This window comes from Neomonachus schauinslandi, chromosome 12 (assembly GCF_002201575.2).
Source record: "Neomonachus schauinslandi chromosome 12, ASM220157v2, whole genome shotgun sequence".
NCBI classification, from domain to species: Eukaryota; Metazoa; Chordata; class Mammalia; order Carnivora; family Phocidae; genus Neomonachus; species Neomonachus schauinslandi.
Genome location: NC_058414.1, coordinates 44,505,469 through 44,527,124, shown reverse-complemented (window position 1 = coordinate 44,527,124; position 21,656 = coordinate 44,505,469). Strand labels below are relative to the sequence as shown.

Sequence of the window (21,656 nt, the reverse complement as noted above, 5' to 3'; positions counted from 1 at the left end):
GATCTTATTTTTGCAATTTATATTTTTGCAGAATCTCCAATTAGCCCCAAACAATGCAGCTTTCTTGAAATGCCAATTAAGAGACCTTCAGAATAGTAGGAATTGAAAATCAAAGAACCAATGCGTAGTTTTCTTTAACTGGAAAAGGTAAATAAAACTTAAAGATTTAACATGTTCTTTGTATAAAATTTTAGCCATGGTACTTATACTCTTTTCAGAGAAAAGATTTTGCTAATTCATTATTGCATATGCATTTAACTTGGAAACCATTGTGTTTAAATTAGGGAGACTGGTTTACCGTCCCCTGAGTATTATCATAAGATTAAAATTAATTGCTCAGAATTTTCATATGAGGCCAAACTGGGCAGGTAATCAGTCACAGGCTAATGTTATTAGCTTGATTCATGTTATCAAACTGTATTTCTAATACTATCAGGCAAGGAGGTGGGCAGGAGAGAAATACGCTACATATGAAAATGATGAAACCAAGTTCTTTTGTTTGCATTACTTCTAATATTTAGAGGTCACATTCACAGCTAATTCAAGTAAAGAGCTCACATTTGCCTAAATTTATGGGAGAAAATACACCACAAAATGTTTTATACTTAAAAGTTGTAGAGTGCCTATTATGTAAAAATTTTGGAACCTTTAAAGGAATGACTTAATGATACTTTAAAATAAATTAATGAACATTTTACTTACAAATAGAATTAAAATGCTCTATTCATTTTATATTTATGTATATATAGTATGGGACAGACAGAGATGAAGCAACCGTCCCAAAGACATAAATCAAATGAAATGCAATGGCTAATTTTCAGTAGAAACTAAAGAGGTCAGTTTTGAATAGGTAGAGATTTGTTTTGTTTCAGAAGAGGACCAACACCTTTCTTTTGGGGAAAGAAAAAAAAAGTGGTATTTTATGCATGCAAAAGAAAATAGTACTGTATCTCTAAAGTTCTAAAACATACCAGAATGGACACCCACCATTCAGTCATCCAGTCCCAGAAATATGCAGGGTCAATATGATTGCACCTATTTCTCTACTCCTCTTCTGACTTCCTCCCTACCCAAACGACTGCCCTGTATTTTATGACCTGTTCTAGGCAACCTCTAAGATGCCCGCCAATGACTGCTACTTTCTCATAGTCGTACATACCCTCACGTGATCCCCTTCTTTTGAGGATGAGCTGCATTTAACAACAAATAGAATATGAGAGAGGTAATGGCTGTCAATTCTTAGGTTATAGAATAACCGTAGCTTCTCTGTCTCTTTCTCTCCCTCCCTCTCTCTCTCTTCTCACTCCCCTTCTCTTGCTCGCTTTGGGGAAAGCCAATTGCCAGGCAGTCAGTTTACCTATGAAAAGGTAGCAAAGAATGAGGAAGGTCTCCAGCCAACAGCCAGGAAGAACCGAGGCCTTCAGTCCAAGAACCCAGGAGGAACTGAATCTTGACAACCACTCTGAGTGATTTTGAAGTGAATCATCCTCAAATCATGCCTTGAGATGAAACCGTAGCCCCAGGCATCACCCTGATTGAAACCCCAAAGAGACCCTGAGCCACAGGCACTCAGTTAAACCAAACCTGAATTCCTGACCCACAGGAAATGAGATAAAAATGTGTGTTATTTTGAGACACTATGTTTTGGAGTGATTGTTAGTCAGCAGTAGACAACCAATATATCCTTGCCTTGTATAAGGTTTGCTGAAGAGCACAGAGTATATTAATAACCGCTAAATCAAACTCTTAAATTATGTTGTTCAGATCTTCACCTTGCAAATTTTTTAGCTGCTTAATCTTCTAATAATTTAGAAAGGCATTGAAATCTCTTATCATTTTTGTATTTGTCTCTTTCTCCCTGTAGCTTTATCAAATTTTACTTTATATTCTCAAGGCCATTAAATTAGATGCCCAAACGTTTCTAGTATAGTGAGCCTTTGATCAGGCAGCATATCATGGTGGTTGAGTTTCATGGACTCTAGGGACATACTGCCCTCTGGATTTGAATCCTAACCTTATTCCTTATTAGCCGGGTGACCTTGAGCAAGTTACTTAACCTTTATCCCTTCATTTCCTCACCTGAAAAATGGAGATAGAAATAATAGCTCTCTGAGGATTGATGTGAGGTTTAAATAAGTTAATACTTACAAGCCCGTAACAGTAGTTGACATACAGCTATTAATAAATCAATAGTGTTCTGACTTCTTTATTCCTAATAATGCTTTTTCTTAATGCTTATTAAAGGTTACTTACAGGTTATTGATAGCTACTCCATCTTTTTTTTTTTAAAGAATTTTCCTGAAAAAGAAAATCCTCCTGATTAATCTTTTTCTCCTGTATTTTCAACCTTTCTCTCTCCTTAGGTTTTATGCGTACCTCTGGAATTCATTGTATAGCTGGATTTCTTTTAAAAAATACAATTAGTTGGGCGCCTGGGTGGCTCAGTTGGTTAAGCAACTGCCTTCGGCTCAGGTCATGATCCTGGAGTCCCTGGATCGAGTCCCGCATCGGGCTCCCTGCTCGGCAGGGAGCCTGCTTCTGCCTCTGACCCTCCCCCCTCTCATGTGTTCTCTCTCTCTCATTCTCTCTGTCTCAAATAAATAAATAAAATAAAAAATCTTAAAAAAAAAAACTTTTAAAAAAAAAAAAAAAAAAAAATACAATTAGTCATTCTGTCTTTGAACTGGAAAGAATTGAATATTGTGATTATAAACACTTCGACCTTTCTATCATTTTGTTGTTGCTAGTTGTCCCATTTTTACTATTTTCCCCCCTTTCTTGCTTTATTTTAGATTGACTGAGTTTTTTTTTTTAAGATTTTATTCATTTATTTGTCAGAGAGAGAGAGAGAGAGCACAAGCAGGGGGAGCTGCAGGCAGAGGTAGAAGTAGGCTCCCCGCTGAGCAGGGAGCCTGATGCGGGGCTTGATTCCAGGACCCTGGGATCATGACCTGAGCTGAAGCCAGATGCTTAACTGACTGAGCCACACAGGTGTCCCTTCACTGAGATAATATATTTATTTAATTCTTGCGAGAGAGGGAAAGCAAGCTTGCATGCAGGGGGAAGAGCAGAGGGAGAGGGAGAAGCAGACTCCCCCCTGAATAGGGAGCTCAATGTGGGGCTCAATCCCAAGACCCTGAGATCATGACCTGAGCTGAAACCAAGGGTTGGACACTTAACCGAATGAGCCAGCCAGGTACCTCCGCGTTTTGTATTATTATTGGAAAATGACTACTTTTTCATCATCTCCTTTAATAGTGCCTCCCTCCATTATTTGTGTTCTTTCTCTAGAACACCCATTAGAAAGATAAAACACTTGCCTATTCCATTCTGCATGTCATTTAACTCATATTCCTTATTTTCTAAATCCTGTCTCTCTGTGATGCTGGATAATTTCTTCACACCTGTCTCTAAATCACTAATTATCTTTGAAATTTTGTCTAATCTGCTGTTTAACTCATCTGTACTGAGGGTCAGTTGTTCTCTGCCTCTGTGCCCTGCTATTGATCTTTACAGAGCGCCTTACCTAGGCTCCTTGCACTGCACCTTCTGATGGGGCCAAGACAGTGGGGGTCAGCAGCAGTAGATCCAAGATTAGGAGGAAAGAGATGTCAGGGTATTCAGTCTCCTCTCTCTCCCTGGGGTGTCATCATACTTGTATTTTAATGGAGTTAATATTTTACTTCTTTCCGAAGCCTGGATTTACTCTTCGACATATGAAAGACACAAAAACACAAAGAGTGTTTTTCCTCAGACAAGAGTGAGTTGAATTCCTCAGAATCATGACCAATTCCCAAATAAACCTGGAAAAACAAAACATTTTTGCTTCACCTGAATACTGCCATGCCCATCATCACTGGGTGTTTTATGTGAGATTGCTTCAACAGTGTTAAAGATAAATAAGCAAATCTTTTCCCCCTCTAAATAAGAGAGGCGGAGCAATTCTCTTTAGATGTAGCACATCTGGTAACAGAATGGGCATTGTTGAATGAAGATGAGGAATCTGATTACAAAATAAATTTTTTTAAATGCTTAGAGATTTGGCATAATGGATCCGAAGTGTTTAGAAAAGGAAAAAAATAAAGTCTGCTGGGAAGTGAATTTATAGGCTAAAATGTTTTTTTCCCCTTGGTGACATAAAAGTTGTTAATCATAAAAATGCTTTGCTACTTTTCTATATTACTTATTATTATTACTTATTTATAGACAGTTACTGCAATATTAATGCCACATGTAAAGTAGAAAGATTGCAAGTTAACTTCTAGATTTAAGAAGGAAGAACAGAAATTTAAAAGTGATACACTGCAAAGGAAACTGCTGCCTTAGCACAAAACTTCTTCCCCCCATCTATATTTCACAGACTTTCCTCGACCCTCTAAATGTAGTAAGTGTGAGAACAGGCACTGCCATCATCCAGGCTCATATTTAGTTTCCCTACGAAGCTCAGTGGAACTGAAGCATGTGTACATCATTCCCAGAGTTGCTTTTCTCTCTCAGTACTGTTCCTTGGAGTCAGTAGCTGGAAAGCTTAGCCAACTCCCCCATCCTGCCCAGTGATCATCTCACAAATCCCAACCTGTAATAGTGTCGCCAAAGTCCTTGAGCCCAGAAATAACAAAGTCACTTTGTCCAAAGCACCTCTAACCAGCCTCCCCATTCTTTAACTTTCCTTTTGACCTAACTGTGCTTTTAACCATCCTACAGTGACAGAAGTAAAACAGTAATGACATCTCATATGATAAATGTTGACCTTGATATGCATGCTTTTAGTTGTTAGGTCAAAGATGTCTTACTACTTACATAAAGAAAATTATCTATAATACTTCAGTGGATATAAAACAGTTCAACTATTAAATTATAAAACATTTAAATCAAGAAAGAAAAAATCTAATGAGATCTCTATAACAAAGAAGCTAAAAAGTAGTAGTATTTGTGTGTTGGAGTTGGCAAATTAGGTTTGTTTCAGAAGTGCTAGATTTATCTAAAGAGAGACCTTAAATTCAGAGTATTACTGACTAATGCAGGAGTGTCCTACTTTTGATAAGATGACATTTAAATGGAGGTTCGCTTCAAACCAACAAAGGCATACATTGTGTGTTTTGAAAGTGTTAAGGACAGGGCAAGTATGAATATTTCTAAAACCAAACCCAATTTATTCTAATTTTAAATACATTGACTAGAGTGTAACATCAAGGAAGAAAAGTGAAGCAGCACTCTATGCTGCTTTAAGTTAGACTGGGAAACCATGAACAAATACATCTGTCTTGAAAAATATAAAACTGAACTCAGCAAACTCGATACTTTTTAATCAATTATTAAGGATACATATAAAGGGAATTTCTCTGTATACTTTCCTTCTCCCCTCTGCCATACAGCTTTAAAGGTTCTTTGTTCCTTCTGATTTATTGTCCTGTTTGTGCATTCCAGCCTCTGAGTCATAGTTAAGGGGACAGCTAAAATTAAGGGACTAAGGAATAGTCTGTCAATCTTTGCCCTTTGGGTAGAAGGCTGCTATAAAGCAAATGAAAAATGAAGCATCATTAAGAATAAATTATAGGTTTTGAGTATGTTCCTTTATTCTCAAAATGGTTTTTCTTTTTTGAGAATCATCTCTTTCCATTTGAATTGGCTTGTATTATAAGCTGATTGTGGCATTCTGTTTTCATCTGAGTCTGCCCAGATGTTCCTTCCATTTACAGGAAAAATTTCTACTTCACATACAAAATTCTGTATTTTTAAGCCCTGATGAGTTAGGTTTCAAAGTCCTAGTAAAGTTTTCAGAAACTTTTTTTTTCCTTGACTCTACATTTTGTTTTCTAATTTGAAGAGACTTTTGTTGATTTTTTTTTTGTTTTATTGAGCTGTGAAAATTATATGGCATTTTACCAGTTTAGTTTTACATTTCAAAGCAGGATCTTCATGTTAAAAACTGTAACCTGAATATTCAGCTTTAAAATGTGTTAATAGCTTTATTTTTACTTTTTGTTTCCATTGATTACCATTATGGATGGAAGTTTTAATAGTTTCTTTTTAATTATATTCAATTGATAAATATAGAAAACCATATGTAAATATGAATTAAATATCTCAGTGAGCTGAGTAAATGATGAATACACACTTATAATTATGCATTAAAAGCAGGAGAAAAAATAAAACCTAATCTTTCAACATCATTATTAAAAGCAATTTTAATCAAAATTTCATTAAATAATAATTCTAAGTTAAATCAAAATTAATGTAGTTAATGTTTATATTTAATAAGGACCTCAAAAGAGAATAAAACCGAAAGGAACATTTTTGCCTAACGCACACAACATCTATTGGACCTATTTTTATGTTGGTCATAAGAATAAAGCAATTTTGTCAATATCATTTAGTCCCCTAGCTTCTGAATGTTCCTTAAAATATATAAGAACTTCTCAAACAGGCAAAGCAATTCATCAGAAAATACTCTCAGGTTTGTACCAAAGATGTCAAAAATCTTGGGTATAAAGTTAAATCCTCAGAATAAGAAACATTAATGAACTAAATTTAAAAAGAATATTTCCAAGGCCCTTTTATGTTATCTGAAAATGGGCCTTTAAAATTGAAATAAATGCAAGTCTTAGATTGATGTATCAATAAACTGCTTCCTTGTGGTGATCATTGTGCGATATATACAATATGGAATCATTATGTTGTACATCAGAAACTAATATGTCAGTTATATCTTAATAAAAATATTAAATAAAATAAAGAAATAGACTGCTTTGATAATTGGAATCACAGTTATATTGAGGAACACATATAAGAGAGAAATTTCCTGAATGAACTGAACACAGATTAATAAAGGTAAATATAATCAATATCATATGTACTTTATAATGCAGTGCATAGTGAATGTAATGTTATCACATATACTAGATATGTAATGTAAAGTAATAAACAGAAAGGGCAGTAAAGATAATAAACTCAGAATAATTTCTTTTACATGTGATAGATATCTAAATGACAGGACCTCAATTTCTATGAATGTACCCAGATTCAAAATATTTTAAAACTTGCCTTGATTTAAGTATTTAATAGTAGAATCCAGGAGCATTTCTAGTCAAAGATAAAGAATGGGATATTTTACATATCAAGTTTATGGGGTGAAATAAATACCAGTACATCGATGATAATGAAATATTTCCTACTCTCTTACTATAATATTATTTTTAGTACAGTATGATTTTTCTCTACAAACAACAGAAAGATCTTCAAAGTTACATGAAATTATGTAAGAAAAAAAGTTCATTAATGCCTGAAGGTACATAACAAATGTTGCTAAATCTAACACTAGAACTAATCAGTGTTCAAATACCTAAATATGCACTAAATTGTAGTCACAACCAAAATTCATTATTAAGAACAATCTAAGGGATACAATACAAAATTAACATTTATTTTTTAAAATCTAAGTGAACCTAACCCATTATATTAAAGAAGATATTACATGTTAGTATTCTATGAGAATTAGCATGAAATATTGTTTGACTTGGGGATCACAGAAAATTCAGTTTCGAAGTAAATTTCATTATATAATCTGTATAAGCTTTATGTCAGTTAGTGTCTCTCAATTCCTTGAGATAGACATGTCAGTTCAAACCAATGTCACATAACCTGGGCAGAATCCTGGGCGAAGAACAGAATTGGCTATTTCTCCTTTTGTTTTGTGATCATTCCTTCATATACACGTGGCACGAACCCAAGCATTGCCCTTTTTTCTCTCTCCCTCTCCAACTAAACCAATAACGCAAGATTTGCAAGGAGCAGAAATTTTGCTCAACAATTACACTGCACTCAGTAAGTAACAAACTTCAATTGGACATGCTTGTTCTTTTTTTTTTTTTAAGATTTTATTTATTTATTTGAGATAGAGAATGAGACAGAGAAAGAGTATGAGAGGGGGGAGGGTCAGAGGGAGAAGCAGACTCCCTGCTGAGCAGGGAGCCCGATGCGGGACTCTATCCCGGGACTCCAGGATCATGACCTGAGCCGAAGGCAGTCGCTTAACCAACTGAGCCACCCAGGTGCCCAGGACATGCTTGTTCTTGAACATTTCTAGAACCATCCATACCACTGAGGGTTTCTTATTCATCATTTTACTCCACATAGAATTCAGCCTTCAGCCTAACACTCTCTCATTGCCACTTTTGTTCCATTCTCTGGCCTTTCTTGGTTTTTCTTGCAAGAGAGGGAAAAAATAAAAGTCCTCTCTTTCTCTTCTGCAGAGTAGTGAGCCTTCTCTTTGATTGCCTTGGCCCCTGCTGAATATTACTTTCCACCCTAAGTAGCTCAACAAGGTCTTTTCCTTGATAGTGGCTGTTTCTTCCTAGTAAGGATTTGATTGGTAACTGCTGGGATTAACTGTTCTCCCTACTGTGCATATATTTGTAATTACGTGACTTAGAGTTACTCACACATCCATTGTTTCATTTGAGGGAAAAAAAATATTGGCAAACTATGGTAGAACAGAAGCCAGGTCTTGTCCACAAGGAGCCTACCCTACAAAATAGAATGGTAGAAAGGAATTTCTTAGACCAGTTATTACAGGAATATCACTGGGATCAAGGTCAGGAATTTACAGAAGCCATTCCACCCATGTTTCAATATCCAAGTATAAGGGAAAGGAAACCTCTTCAGGTGATCCCTAGAAGCTAGAAGCCGATGGAAGGATAATGCCCATAATCCTGCAATGGCAGGAGGACTGGCCAGGGTACATCAGCAAGAACAAGAGAATAATGGACACTCTACCATAGCCCAGCCATCTGCCACAGTGTGCCATCCTCTAGGACCTTGTCCTAGTATTCAGTGTCTGCCTCCCCTCTCCAGGCTTATTTCTCTGTCCCCCATGCCCCAGGCTGAACTACATCGCAGTTGAACTACTGAAAACCCACAGACTAATTTTTGTTAACCCTCGTAGCTCTGGCTTAAGTTTTATTTCCCTAACAGTTATTTCCTGGCTCCTCCAGGCAGCTTGAATATCTCCATTCCCAGAGCCTTGATTATATTTTAGCTGTCTCTGTTTTCAGGCTCCATTATAAGCTCCTAGCACCAATCATCATTCCTTGTGTATAGGAGGTGATCAGAAATGCCTGGTATATTCATGGGGGAATCAACAGACTATTTTAGTTCCATTTAAACCATAGATTGACACAAGATTTTAAAAATTAAAAGAACATGTTTAATAAACACTTGGTTACTATGATAAATTGATGCTATCTTAAGGAGACATGTTCTTTTTAGAACACATGTTAAAACTTATAAAAAAGTAGCTGTGATTTTTACGAGCATAAGTGATTCCAATATTAACTTTTACTGATTCAAATGCTGTTATAAAATTTAAAAAGAGGCCTAATCCTCAGTTACCCAGTGCAAATTGTCAGGCCATCAGTTTTCACCGTACTGAAATTTAACAGGAGTGTAGGATTTTTGTTGTAAAGAGACTCTGAGGTCAAATTATAAGTCACTTTACAAGAATTATATTCTCACTGTGACTGGAAATATTTCTTAGGGAGAACTCAAACAATTTTTAGCTACAAAGTGTTATCTATCAATCAAAGGAAACTGAACATTGTTTTTAGGCTCTGAGTGACCCAGGAGAGGACAAGTGAAAAGGGGAACTGCAAAGATTTTCATGTGTAGAAAGTTGAGTTTATATTTGAAGAGAATTAATATATATCTTCATAATAAAGGCTGGTTATCCCAGCCATATTTATTGACACGTGATCTTTTCTTTCAAATTACTCTGGCTTGTGCATATTATTATCACCCTAACTTTTATGTTGCCCACTGGCAGTTTTTAAAGCTTGAGACAGCACACAGGGAATTTACATGAGGTAAAGGTCTCTTTAAATACTTTTGGGCTTGTTCAATATGCACTGATTTAAGAATTGGATGACATAAGGCCATTATTTTCTTCTTTCCATACCCTAATGGCAATTATCACCAACCAACCAAACCCCACAATCCTTATATCCCATTTCTTTCAAGTGCTAGTGATACTACATAAGCCTACGCATCACTTTCCACCTGTATGTCACCCCAATTCACCACAGGTAAAGGTCTTACTGATGCTGCAGTATCCCAGGGAAAATCACATCCTATTTGCCACCAGCAATGGGACCCTGTTGGCATTTACCTGATGTGTGATTCAATTCTGTTATTGCGCCCCAGGGTCTTACTTTCAGTACTGTCTTAATTTTGCTTCTCCCTACCCCAAGTCGACCTTAAAACAAGGATTTGAGTTCAGGTAGTTTATTGGAAGGTGATTCTAGGTAGCATTTGTAGGGTAGTGGAAAAATGAGGCAAAGAAGGAAAGAAAGTCGATTAAGAGATTTTTTATTGTGTTCAGCTGAAGCCTGGTCTCACACACAGTGATGGCTTCATATCTCAAACTCATTCACTGAGGCAGCAGTAGTGTTTATCTACAAATTCCCAGTAGTCATTGTTTGAAGGATGTTATGGGAGACTAGAAGGCAGGTGTTAATCATGTGCCCTTCCAGTTGGCTTGGGCAAAGTGGAGCGGCGAGGAAAATTCCTCTGGCAAAGAAATACACATGTTAACAATTAGAAGTAAGCTTTACACATCATGCTTGTTCTAGAAGCAAGACTGAGAAGTAACCAACACAGTCACTTCTCATTTTACAAAACTCAAAAATACCAAGAGCAGGCGAGTAGAAGGCTGTTCCAATGGAAAAATCATTGATCCGTTACCCAGTTTCTAGACTTAAGCCATTTCTCATTCCCAGTTGAAAGGGATGTGGAGAGCTGTTAAGGAAAGACCCTGTAACACCATGGCAGGTACAGTAGGTGTTCTTCCTATTCTTAGCATTCCCAGTTTGTCCCCAGAGGGATCCAGGACATGTATCCATGTAGCTGTACATGCAAGGAAGAAGAATACTGAGATTCCTCAAGACTGTTGGACACAGAACTGAGTTGTGACTGATACTGATGACCCATTTTATGGTGCAGGAGGTCTCCTATGACCATGGCCCCCACTGGTTTTACTAAACTTATCACCCAAAAGCTGCCGGGTTGGTAACATTTTGGAATGGCCTCTTAAATGCCCAGCTGAGGCTTCAGCCTGAGGATGCTACCCTGAGTGGTTGGGGTTGGGATATTATTCTTTAAGATGTAGTATGTATGTTCAACCAAAAGGCATTATACGGTGATATTTTCTCAAAAACTAGAAATGCAGGAGGGCGAGTCCCAGGCCGGAGTACCGGCGGACTCTCTTACCGCTCCTACTCACCCACTTGAGGAATGTGTGCTTAACTCTGCCACAACTTTAGGCTTTGTAGGATTAGAGATACTGGTTTAGGGAGGGGTAGGGGATGGAGTGCTTCCATCAGGAGACACAGCAAGGTTTTGCTATTAAACCTATAGTCGTGGTTGCTACCTGGATACTTTGGATTCCTAATACCAAAAGACAAGCAGACAAAGAGTTACTATAGTGGGAGGGGTAATGGGACCTGATTATCATGAAGAGGTAAAGCTGCTGCTAGTAACAGAGGCAGGAAAGAGTCCGTTTGAAATTTAGAAGCTTTGCGCAGTGGCAGTATCGTAGCCAATGAGGTTTATCCGAGGCGCGATTATTGCTAATTGAAACTTAGATAGTTCTGTTGAATGTCTCTTGCTGTTTTGTCATCCCCAGTGATAACCATGAGTGGACAACAAGCCATACACAATCAGTTATCACATTGGTGAGGAAAGGGCAGCATTTTGATGCTAGATTGATATAAAGAATGTTAAGAGATGGAGAAAAAACAGTTTCTAAATTCACTTGAAATGTAAAAAACCTTGTTATCCTTATTATTTTTTAGTATCCATTATCATTATAGAATATGATTTTTTAGATTAGAAAATGGGTTATGGATAATGTACCATTAAAAAGAGGTAAAGTTATATATGCAAAATCTTCTTTAATACCAGAGCGTGTTTGAAAAGCTGCAGTGTAATAAGACTTCAGCTGAAAATTGAGGTTAAGCTGTTAGAGAACATCTATTTCTAATTTTAACGATTATTAAAATCAATTGAGAAACCCTGTTTTGCCTCAACCTTTCATTCCACTTCAGAGCTCTTATATTGAACCCCACAGGGTTTGGACAATCATGACAAGCCAGCTCTCATGCAGTATCATCTTAAAGCCTGTTGGCTTATTATGTAATCATTAAGAAGATTGATTTTTTTTCTAAAGTAATGTTCATATTTCCGATTAAACCTTTCTATGGACTTATTTAAAAAGTTGTAGGACACATCGGTGATGTAGTTTAGAGTAAACCGAGCCCAAGCTGAAACCTCACTTAAACCACTATTTGATATTTTAACACATTTAACTAATTTGCTCCTGTGAGGAAGTAATTCTTTTGAGATGTTCCTTCTTGTTTTGCCTCCATGGCTATGCTGACTACCTGCCGGTATCCCTGCTGAGGTCTTCTCCATCTTACCACCTCCCGCCCCTGTTTTGGGCCTCAGGACGCTGAGCCCAGGAGGCATCAATGATTCCCTTGCTCACAGGCTTTGGCTTCAGCCAATGGGACAACGCCAGAAGATTGGAAAGAGTGGGAAGAGTAATGTTAAGGTAGGCATTCTTTCATATTCAGCACCTGGCTGTCTGCGGTCGGCTGAGAGGCCACCTTCTCTCTACAGCTTTCTTCTCTGGGATCCGCTCATTGCTACCTCCCCTGGCCGCTGTTGAGCTTGGGCGGGTAAAGGCCCTCTGGGTTTAGTCACACAGGCATGGTGCTTCACTCCATGATGCTTTTTCTAAACTATGCTTTCACCATTGTAAAGTCCTTTGACTAAAAACTCTCCTTCATGACCACACTTGAGTGTACCTGCATTTCTTACCAGGACCCTGATAAAATTACTCAAAGTATATTTCTCTTCCGTACAATAAAAAGCTGGAAAAGTTATAGAAGGCAATAATTACTTTAGAATTCATGACTTATAATCGCTATGCTTAATTTCCTTAGACACACACTCCTGAGCTTGTAAATCCAAGATGGGTGACTGAAGTTCTTTACAGACACCTTTCTTCCTATTTTCTCAAATCAGTTTTGTGATTGGTTTACGTTGATCTCCTTTCTTGAGCTTCTCTCCTATTCTCTGCTTCCTCCATGTGAACCAAGGATCTATACTGTATCTTCCCATTATGTCAGCCCCCTCTCCAACTAAAGCCTAGAATAACAAAGTCTCTCAGTTTGGAAACATCTTAAGTAGTTTTCAAGTCCTTCCTTTAACCAGTGTCCAAATGAATACAATCAGTTATCTACTGGACATTTCTACTATGTCATCAAGCACCTCTGTTTTAATATGCTCCAATGTTGTCTTTATTTTCTATCTGGTTTGCTACTTTTCTTGTATAATAAATGGTAGCATCATCCTTACCAACTAGAAACTGTGTTCATCCTCAACTTTTCATTTTTTCTTTCTCTGACATCAAGTAATAATGCTTATTATAATGATAGCACCAAGCATGTTTTGCTTACCCTTTATATCCAGGCTCTAAAATCAGTACTCCACATAAATTATTTTATGTAACATTTACAATAATAGCTAATATTTATTGGGAAATTATATTTATCAGATACCATGCTGAGTTTAATTTGCATTAGCTCAATCTTCATAACATCATTTCAATGTTAAATATTATTTTCGTTTTCTCAGATGATACTGAAGGACAGGAAGTTACAGAATTTCCCAAAGTTACACACATAATAGCTGGCATGACCTGAATGCAGGTAGTTTGAGCTCAAAAACATGCTATTAGCCACTTTTTTTTTCTCTAACTCCATATAGGAGAACTATTATCCCAATCTCACAGATGGGAGAATGGATTTCCATAGATGCTTAATAAATTTGTCCAAGATTATACAGCCAGCTGGAGATGAACATAGGTACAAGACACAATTTTTTCTTTCAAAATTCCCAAAACATAACTTTCATTAGAATTTGCTCATAGGTTTTACAGAAAAGTTTTCTTCTAAAATGTCCCCTAAAAGTCTCCCCCTAAAATCTGGATTGAAAAATTGTGGGGATTCACAGTGCCTGGACAGATAAAATCTGACTTGCATATGCCTCCCTGGATGAGACTAATAGAAAAGCAAAGAAAGAGCACTCGGAACCCTGGGCCTCCTTTAAAATTTCTTGGCTGAAAGCGGCCAGAATCATACTAAGGCTCCAGGTTCTCATCTAGGGAGTAAATGCTTAAAATACAGGCACCTGCAGTCGTCACGTACTTCATGAACACCTTGCCTTGTACATGGTGCATTGATTAAACTCACAATAAAAGCGGAGGCCGAGCTTGGCTCAAGGTCTTTCGCCGCTAGAGCGTCTGGTCTCCAGGTCCTCTTTCTCCTACTAAGGTGTCTGAGTAATTTTTTTTTTTAAGATTTTATTTATTTATTTATTTGAAAGAGAGAGAGAGGGAACAAGCGGGGAGGAGGGGCAGAGGGGAGAGGGAGAAGCAGGTTCCCTACTGAGCAGGGAACCTGATGCGGGGCTGATCCGAAGGCAGCCACTTAACCAACTGAGCCACTCAGGCGCCCCAGGAGTAATCTTTTCATTTGCCGGTTCAGGGTTTGCTGGCCAAACCCGACAAAAAATTGTATTCATGGACCATTTAAAAAATTTTTTAAAGAATTATTTATTTGAGAGAGAGAGCATGCATGCTCATGAGTGGAGGGAGGGGCAGAGGAGGAGGCAGAGAGGAAGCAGACTCCCCACTGAATACGGAGCCCCACTCCGGGCTCCGCACAGTGGCTGGGGCACCAGCCACAGCACTGAGAGATCATGCCGGGGCCAAAACCCAGAGTCAGTCGCTTAATGACTGAGCCACCCAGGTACTCCTGGACCATTTTTTAATAAAAATTGTCTGTACAATTATGTTCTAAAAACACAAATACTTGGTTATCCAGCTAGCAAGAGGGGGATTGAGGATTACAGTTTACGCTGTCTCACAGCAAAGCCCAGCTCCTTCATCTGCTGTTACTATCAAATATAGAAAACAACTCTTTAAATTTTCCCTATTTCCTCTCTATTTCCATCACTACTGCCTCACCATTCCTTTTCTTGACTTACTCCAATAAGTTAGTAATGTTCTTCCTTCTTCCTTCCTCATTCCTCCCAATTAAAGGGAAAGAATGTTTGTAAATCAAGTATCTGATAAGGGGCTAGTATCCAAAATATAAAAGAACCCTTACAACTCAACAATAAAAGACTAATGACCCAATTACATCATGGACATAAGATTTGAAGAGCTATTTCTCTGAAGACGATATAAAAATGGCCAATAAGGACATGAAAATATAATCAACATCATTAGTTTATTGGGGATATGCAAATCAAAACCACAATGAGATATCCCTTCACACTCACTAAGATGATTATATTCTAAAGGATGAACAATAACAACTGTTCGCAATAATGTGGAAATACTGGAATCTTCATACATTGCTGGTGGGAATGTAAAATGGTGCAAGTTGCTTTGGAGACAGTCTGTCATCTTTTCAAAAAATTAAACCTAAAGTTACCATATTACCCAGCAATTCCACTTCTCAGTATAGACCCAAGAGACCTGAAAATACATGGTCACAAATGTTCATAGCAGCATTATTCATAAGAGTCAAAAAGCGGAAACAACCTAAATGACCATCCATTAATGAATGGATAAACAAAATGTGATGTATCCATGAGTGAAGTACAACATGGATGAACTTAAAAATATCATTCTAGGGCGCCTGGGTGGCTCAGATGGTTAAGCGTCTGCCTTTGGCTCAGGTCATGGTCCCAGGGTCCTGGGATCGATTACTGCATCGGGCTCCCTGCTCCTTGGGAGCCTGTTTCTCCCTCTGCCTCTCTCTCTCTCTGTCTCTCATGAATAAATAAATAAAATCTTTAAAAAAAAAACAACCACCATCATTCTAAGCAAAATAAGCCATTCACAAAAGGACACATATTGTATGATTCTGTTTATATAAAATGTCCAAAATAGGCAAATCCATGGAATCAAAAATAGATTAGTGATGACGGCGTGCCAAGAGGAGGAAAAAATGGGGAGTGACTGGTAATGGTTATGAGGTTTCTTGTGGGCCAAGCCTTTCACAACTGTTGTAGTAGGTTATATTACCTACACCATATGAGTCAAGGTAGACTTAGTAATCCTGTAGGAATAAACCATGGAAAATCTCCGTACCCTAACACAATCAAAAGTTAATTTCTTATGAATGCTGTAAGAAATATCTCCTATTTAATATCATTTACTAGAAAGAATCAACTTGTCAAATCACTGGTGAAATGTTTTAACTGTATCACACAGATAATAAAAGGAAAGACAGAATTGCTTTAACCTCCCTTCCATTGATAGCATCCTTAGTAAAATATATTTTAACAATATAGGCTATATTTTGCCATTTTTTTCTTAAAAAAAATCCTTTAACAAACTTATTAAATTAGAATGAAGCCCTGAAAATTCATTGCTCTTTAATGACCTATAAAGGCATTTGTCTTCCTAGTTTAAACATGTTTTATGCCCAATTAAAAATAAAATAAGCATGTCTCGTGGTGAATTTTCATATCATTTTATGACTATAAGAAATAAAATTAAATTTTGTAGTCAACAGCCTGCTAATTTTTGTAGCTTAGTAATAAAAGCTTAGATGTAATGAAAATATGTAGTGATTTCCCTTGTAAATAATCAAATGATCCAGTCCATTAAAATAATTTACGGATATAATTTTTTAGTATAAAGTAATTCATATTTCGTTACTCTGAATAAACAACTAGTCAGTTAAGACATTACTTCTTAAACTTTAAAAAGTATTCAAAAATTCTTAGCAGTAGCTCAAATTTTAAAATTGCTATATTTCATAAATAAATTTTTGTTATATAATGAGAATTTGAAAGTTAAGTAACACATTCTATAACAGCAGGATCAGCCTCTTGGGTAGACAAAATAAGGATTGGCCTATATGATATAATTTGAGGGTGTCTCTCCAAAGATACGCCTACTTGCTACTTCCAATTGAAGATTCAGTCACACACAAATATTTATTATCTACTATGTATTACACTTTGTTCAAAGACTTGAGAATTCAACAGATAACAAAAACAAAGACCCTGTCCATTTTTTGGAAACTTTATTCATTGTCACTTTGATAAGGTTTGCCATGTTTGTATGTGCGTGTGTGTGTGTGTTGTCAATTTATTATCTCATTTGAGAAAAAATAAGTCCAAGTTGAGATTATTATTTTTATTTTTATTTTTTAAAGATTTTATTTGTTAGAGAGCATAAGCAGGGGGACCAGCAGGCAGAGGGAGAAGCAGGCTCCTTGCACAGCAGGGAGCCCAACGCAGGACTCGATCCCAGGACCCTGGGATCATGCCCTGAGCCGAAGGCAGATGCTTAACAACTGAGCCACCCAGGCATCCCCAAGCTGAGATTATTAATAAGGGAAAAACAAACCCAGTCATTGGTGTGCTGGACAGTTTTTATTTGCTCAACTAGAAACACTATTTTCACCCTACTCTGTATTCTGGAAGACTGGATGTGTATGGATTATGTCAACAAGCTTCCTTGTTGTAGGACATCCGATTCAATTGTTGTACGACAACCTCCCTGGCAGGAGGTTAGAGGAATGAAGGAAAATGAAGTCTGAATATGTTTTCTCCCTGGCTTCCTTCCTGTGGGGTGACATGGGTTGATGGAGTCCCTCGACTACATCTCAGTACCTGTCAAGAATTCCTCTCAAAACAGCCTTTTCCACTTCTGTCCTAAGTGTGGTGTTAGTGCCAGGATTTACTAGGCCCAAGGAATAACACTATTTCTTGTGGTTTCCCTATACTTCATCCACACACTTAAAAGAAACAAGTCATTTTATTAAACTGTCCTCAAATTACCCCATTTTTAAAAAAAGATTTATTTATTCCAGAGAGAGGGGGAAAGAGCGTGGAGGGGAGGAGACGAGCAAAGGGAGAGGGAGGGAGAATCTCAAGCAGACACTCCCCTCTCTCGCCCCCAACGCCCCAGCTGAGTGGAGAGCCTGACAACAGGGCTCAATTTCACAACCCAGAGATCATGACCTGAGCGGAAATCCAGAGTCTGACGCCCAACCGACTGAGCCACCTAGGTGCCTTCTTCAAGTTACCCAATTTGAATGTTACCATTTTTTTCCCCTGCTAGGCCCCTGACTAGCTCAGTCATTTATCTTCTGAAAAACTTCAGTGGTTTGGGACCAAGTATTCACATACAATTAATCTTTCATAAGGAAACCTAATTTTAAAATGACATTTTACTGTAATTGTTTTATATTTCAGAGAAAACACTCTGCACTATCATTAAAAATTTGGGTCCTTGTTCTCCTATTTATAACTTATGGTCTTTATTTAAAGGGGGGAAAAAGTTTGGGAAATAAAACACAACATTTCAAAAATTGCTAATATCTCCTATTATAAATACATATTAAAATCTTTTCTAAGAGAAGACAAAATTAGCAAACATGGAGATAAAACTTGTACATAAAACCCAAAAAAAGTAGTTCATGCTCTGCATCCTGCAGTTCTGCGAAGTGACATTTAAGTGTTCTTACCAGTTTGCAGCTCAGCTTCTGTTCCAGGTAAGCTGATTTCATCTGGGATTCCCTGTATTTGCCTCTCTCCTCAGATTTCACATGGTGGTTTGCCCTGTAACCTCAATTCTCTGATAAGCCCAAGATAAATCATGATTTTCATTTTTTTGCAGCATTTTTCTTGTTGCAAGAATCTTGAGTGATGACTTTTAAGTTCCTTACATGTCAGAGTTGAAACTAGAAGTCTGCATACATTTTAAAATAAACCTTTTATTTTAGAATATTTACATACAGTTTTCAGAGTTTATCTGTTAATTCAAAACTAATATGTGCCCTAATATCAAACAGACATTTTTCAGAATGTCCCTTTTTGGTTTTCTTTTCTCCCCTTGCCCTCTTTCTCTCTCTCTCTTTTTTGTTTTTGTTTTTGTTTTTTTGTTTACAGATCAGTTTCCTCCAAAGAAAATCCTACATCTGTGCTTGTTTCTTGCATGTATCTCAACTGCAATTTGGGAGAGACATGACAAATTTCTCAATAATGGTGTTGGGTCAACTAGTTTATGCATATTTTTTTTTAAAAAAAGAACCTAGACCCAGGCGCCTGGGTGGCTCAGTCAGTTAAGTGTCTACCTTCGGTTCAGGTCATAATCCCAGGGTCCTGGGATTGAGTCCTGCATCAGGCTCCCTGCTCAGTGGTGAGTCTGCTTCTCCCTCTACCCTGCTTGTGATCACTCACTCTCTCTCTCTCAAATAAATAAATAAGATCTTTAAAAAAATCCTAGACCCTTATTTTATACCACATACCGAAGTGTTTCAAGGCTGGTCACAGATTTAAATGTAAAAGCTAAAAACAACCAAACCTCTACAAAATACAAGGTCAAATATATGCATGCAGTAAACCATAAAACTATTGACATTTGTTAAAATTAAGAACTTCTGTTTATTAAAATAAGAGAATGAAAGGTAGGCCAAACCAGAGAACATATTCTCAATACACATATATCAACAGGCTCACATCCAGGCCTCCTAAAGAACTCCTACTATTAAATGAGAAAAGGAACATTCAATTATTAATGAATAAGAGCTAAAGACTTCCTAAGAGAGAGTATCAAAAGAACCAATAAATACATAAAAAGATCCCAAAATAGTTATCAGAAAAATGTAAATTAAAACCACTCCACTTCTACCAGAGTAGCTTAAATGAGAAAGACATTAAGGGGCGCCTGGGTGGCTCAGTCCTTAAGCGTCTGCCTTCGTCTCGGGTCTTGATCCTGACGTCCTGGGATCGAGCCCCGCGTCAGGCTCCCTGCTCAGCAGGAAGCCTGCTTCTCCCTCTCCCAATCCCGCTGCTTGTGTTCCTGCTCTCGCTATCTCTGTCTCTGTCAAATAAATAAACGAAATCTTTAATTAAAAAAAAAAAGACCAAAAGAGGATGGGTGAGGATGTGGAGCAACTGGAACTTCTACTGTTATCACCAATTTGGAAAAATATTTGCCTTTTCTACAAATGCTAAACATACTCCCCCATCTACCAATTAATGCACAGCAATGAAAAATAACTTATTATCGACACACTCGGCATGCATGAATCTGACAGACTTAATGTTGAGTGAAATAAGCCAGATGCAAAAGAATACTTGTATGTATGACCCTACTGATGAGGTTAAAAACGTAACAAAACTAATGTAGTGATCAAGATCAGAGTATGCTGTGTGTGGTGGTGGGGGGGGGGGGAGTCCTGGGGGTACGGGCACAATGGAATCTTCAGGGAGGTCTAGAATGTTCTGTATCTTGATTAGGGTAGTGGTTAAATGGGTGACTCAATATGTAAAAACTTAAGCTGTGTATTTAAGATTTGAGCCCTTTATTTTGCGTTATACCTCAGTTTTTAAAAAGACACATTCTCCTTTCCCATGCAGATGAAATCAATAAAGTTGAAACCTTTCCCCCGACACAATCAATTTTTAGTGCTGCTGCAGACAAAATGGAAACATTATCTTCAAAAGAGAGTACAAATTTTCCTTTAAAATTTAACCGCTAATGTATTTTTTATGATAATATTAAGCTTCTTTTTAATTGTTTGTTATAAAAAACCGAAGCAGCCCATTGCCAAGTATATACAGAACCATCTACCCTAACGTTTTTGTCAAATACTGAGAACTGGGTGTGATACTAATCGGAGATTTAAAGCAAACATATTTTTAGGATTGAATAAAAGTTTCTGTTGGATATTGCCCCAAAAAAGAAAACACCTCTTTCAGCAGTCCCCTCATTGTCTAGTGAGGAGTTCTGAAGTGAAGAACTAAGGACCATAAGTACCCAGTTAACATTTTATATATAGTTTTCCTCAGGTTTGCACAATATTTGCTTAGTAACAGTCAGTCAATTCCAGTTAAACCAGTAAGCAATAATGTAACAAACCAAGAATCTAGAGATGTTGGGCAGGGGCCTGTTTACCCTAACTTAACAGAAACATGACCCATGTATAACTTAAAATAGTGTAAACAGAAATATAGTCCACGTATGATATTAAGTAGCTTTTGGGGGCATTTTGTATTAATGATAGATCAGCCATTTGGGAGGATTATAACACAAAAATACCGAGATTAGGAATCTGGCACCAACACTATTCAATTATGGGGCCTTGACTGAAGCTCTGGGTTTCAACTCCCTCATACATATAAAATGAAGGGTTATTTCTAAAGTTCTTCTATTGCCTAAGAGAAAGTTCCATAATAATTTTTAATACACTGTATCATGACTTTCTATATTAAGTCACTTACAAATGCAGACTTTATTAGGAATTTAATCATTTTTTTCCATTTTATATATAGATCAGTGCTTCACTAACTTTGAGAAAAAGAGAGTCATTTTGTTATGGGTGGCAGTGTAATTTTAGGAAAACTTCAGAGCATGCACGAGATTCCTCCATTCTCTCTCCCTTTTCTTGCACTGTAGCATGAAAGTATTATAAAAATACTCCTCTGAATCAGCAATTTCCTCTCAGTCCTATACCAAAAGTAGTACCGAGTAAAGCCATGAATGCCCTGTTAGGTAATCAGGTCCA

General features: G+C 37.3%; 1 protein-coding gene and 1 pseudogene across 1 annotated transcript in view; both read left to right on the top strand.

Moving 5' to 3' along the window:
- Nucleotides 1–96, top strand: part of VWDE (von Willebrand factor D and EGF domains) — an 80,192-nt gene extending 80,096 nt beyond the window's left edge. Inside the window, exon 32 of the mRNA XM_021689538.1 lies at nucleotides 32–96. Coding sequence (XP_021545213.1) covers nucleotides 32–96 — 65 coding nt within the window. The remainder of the gene's footprint in view (nucleotides 1–31) is intronic.
- An 11,468-nt stretch (nucleotides 97–11,564) lies between these two features.
- LOC123326464 lies at nucleotides 11,565–11,752 on the top strand (annotated as a pseudogene).
- Nucleotides 11,753–21,656: the final 9,904 nt, after the last annotated feature.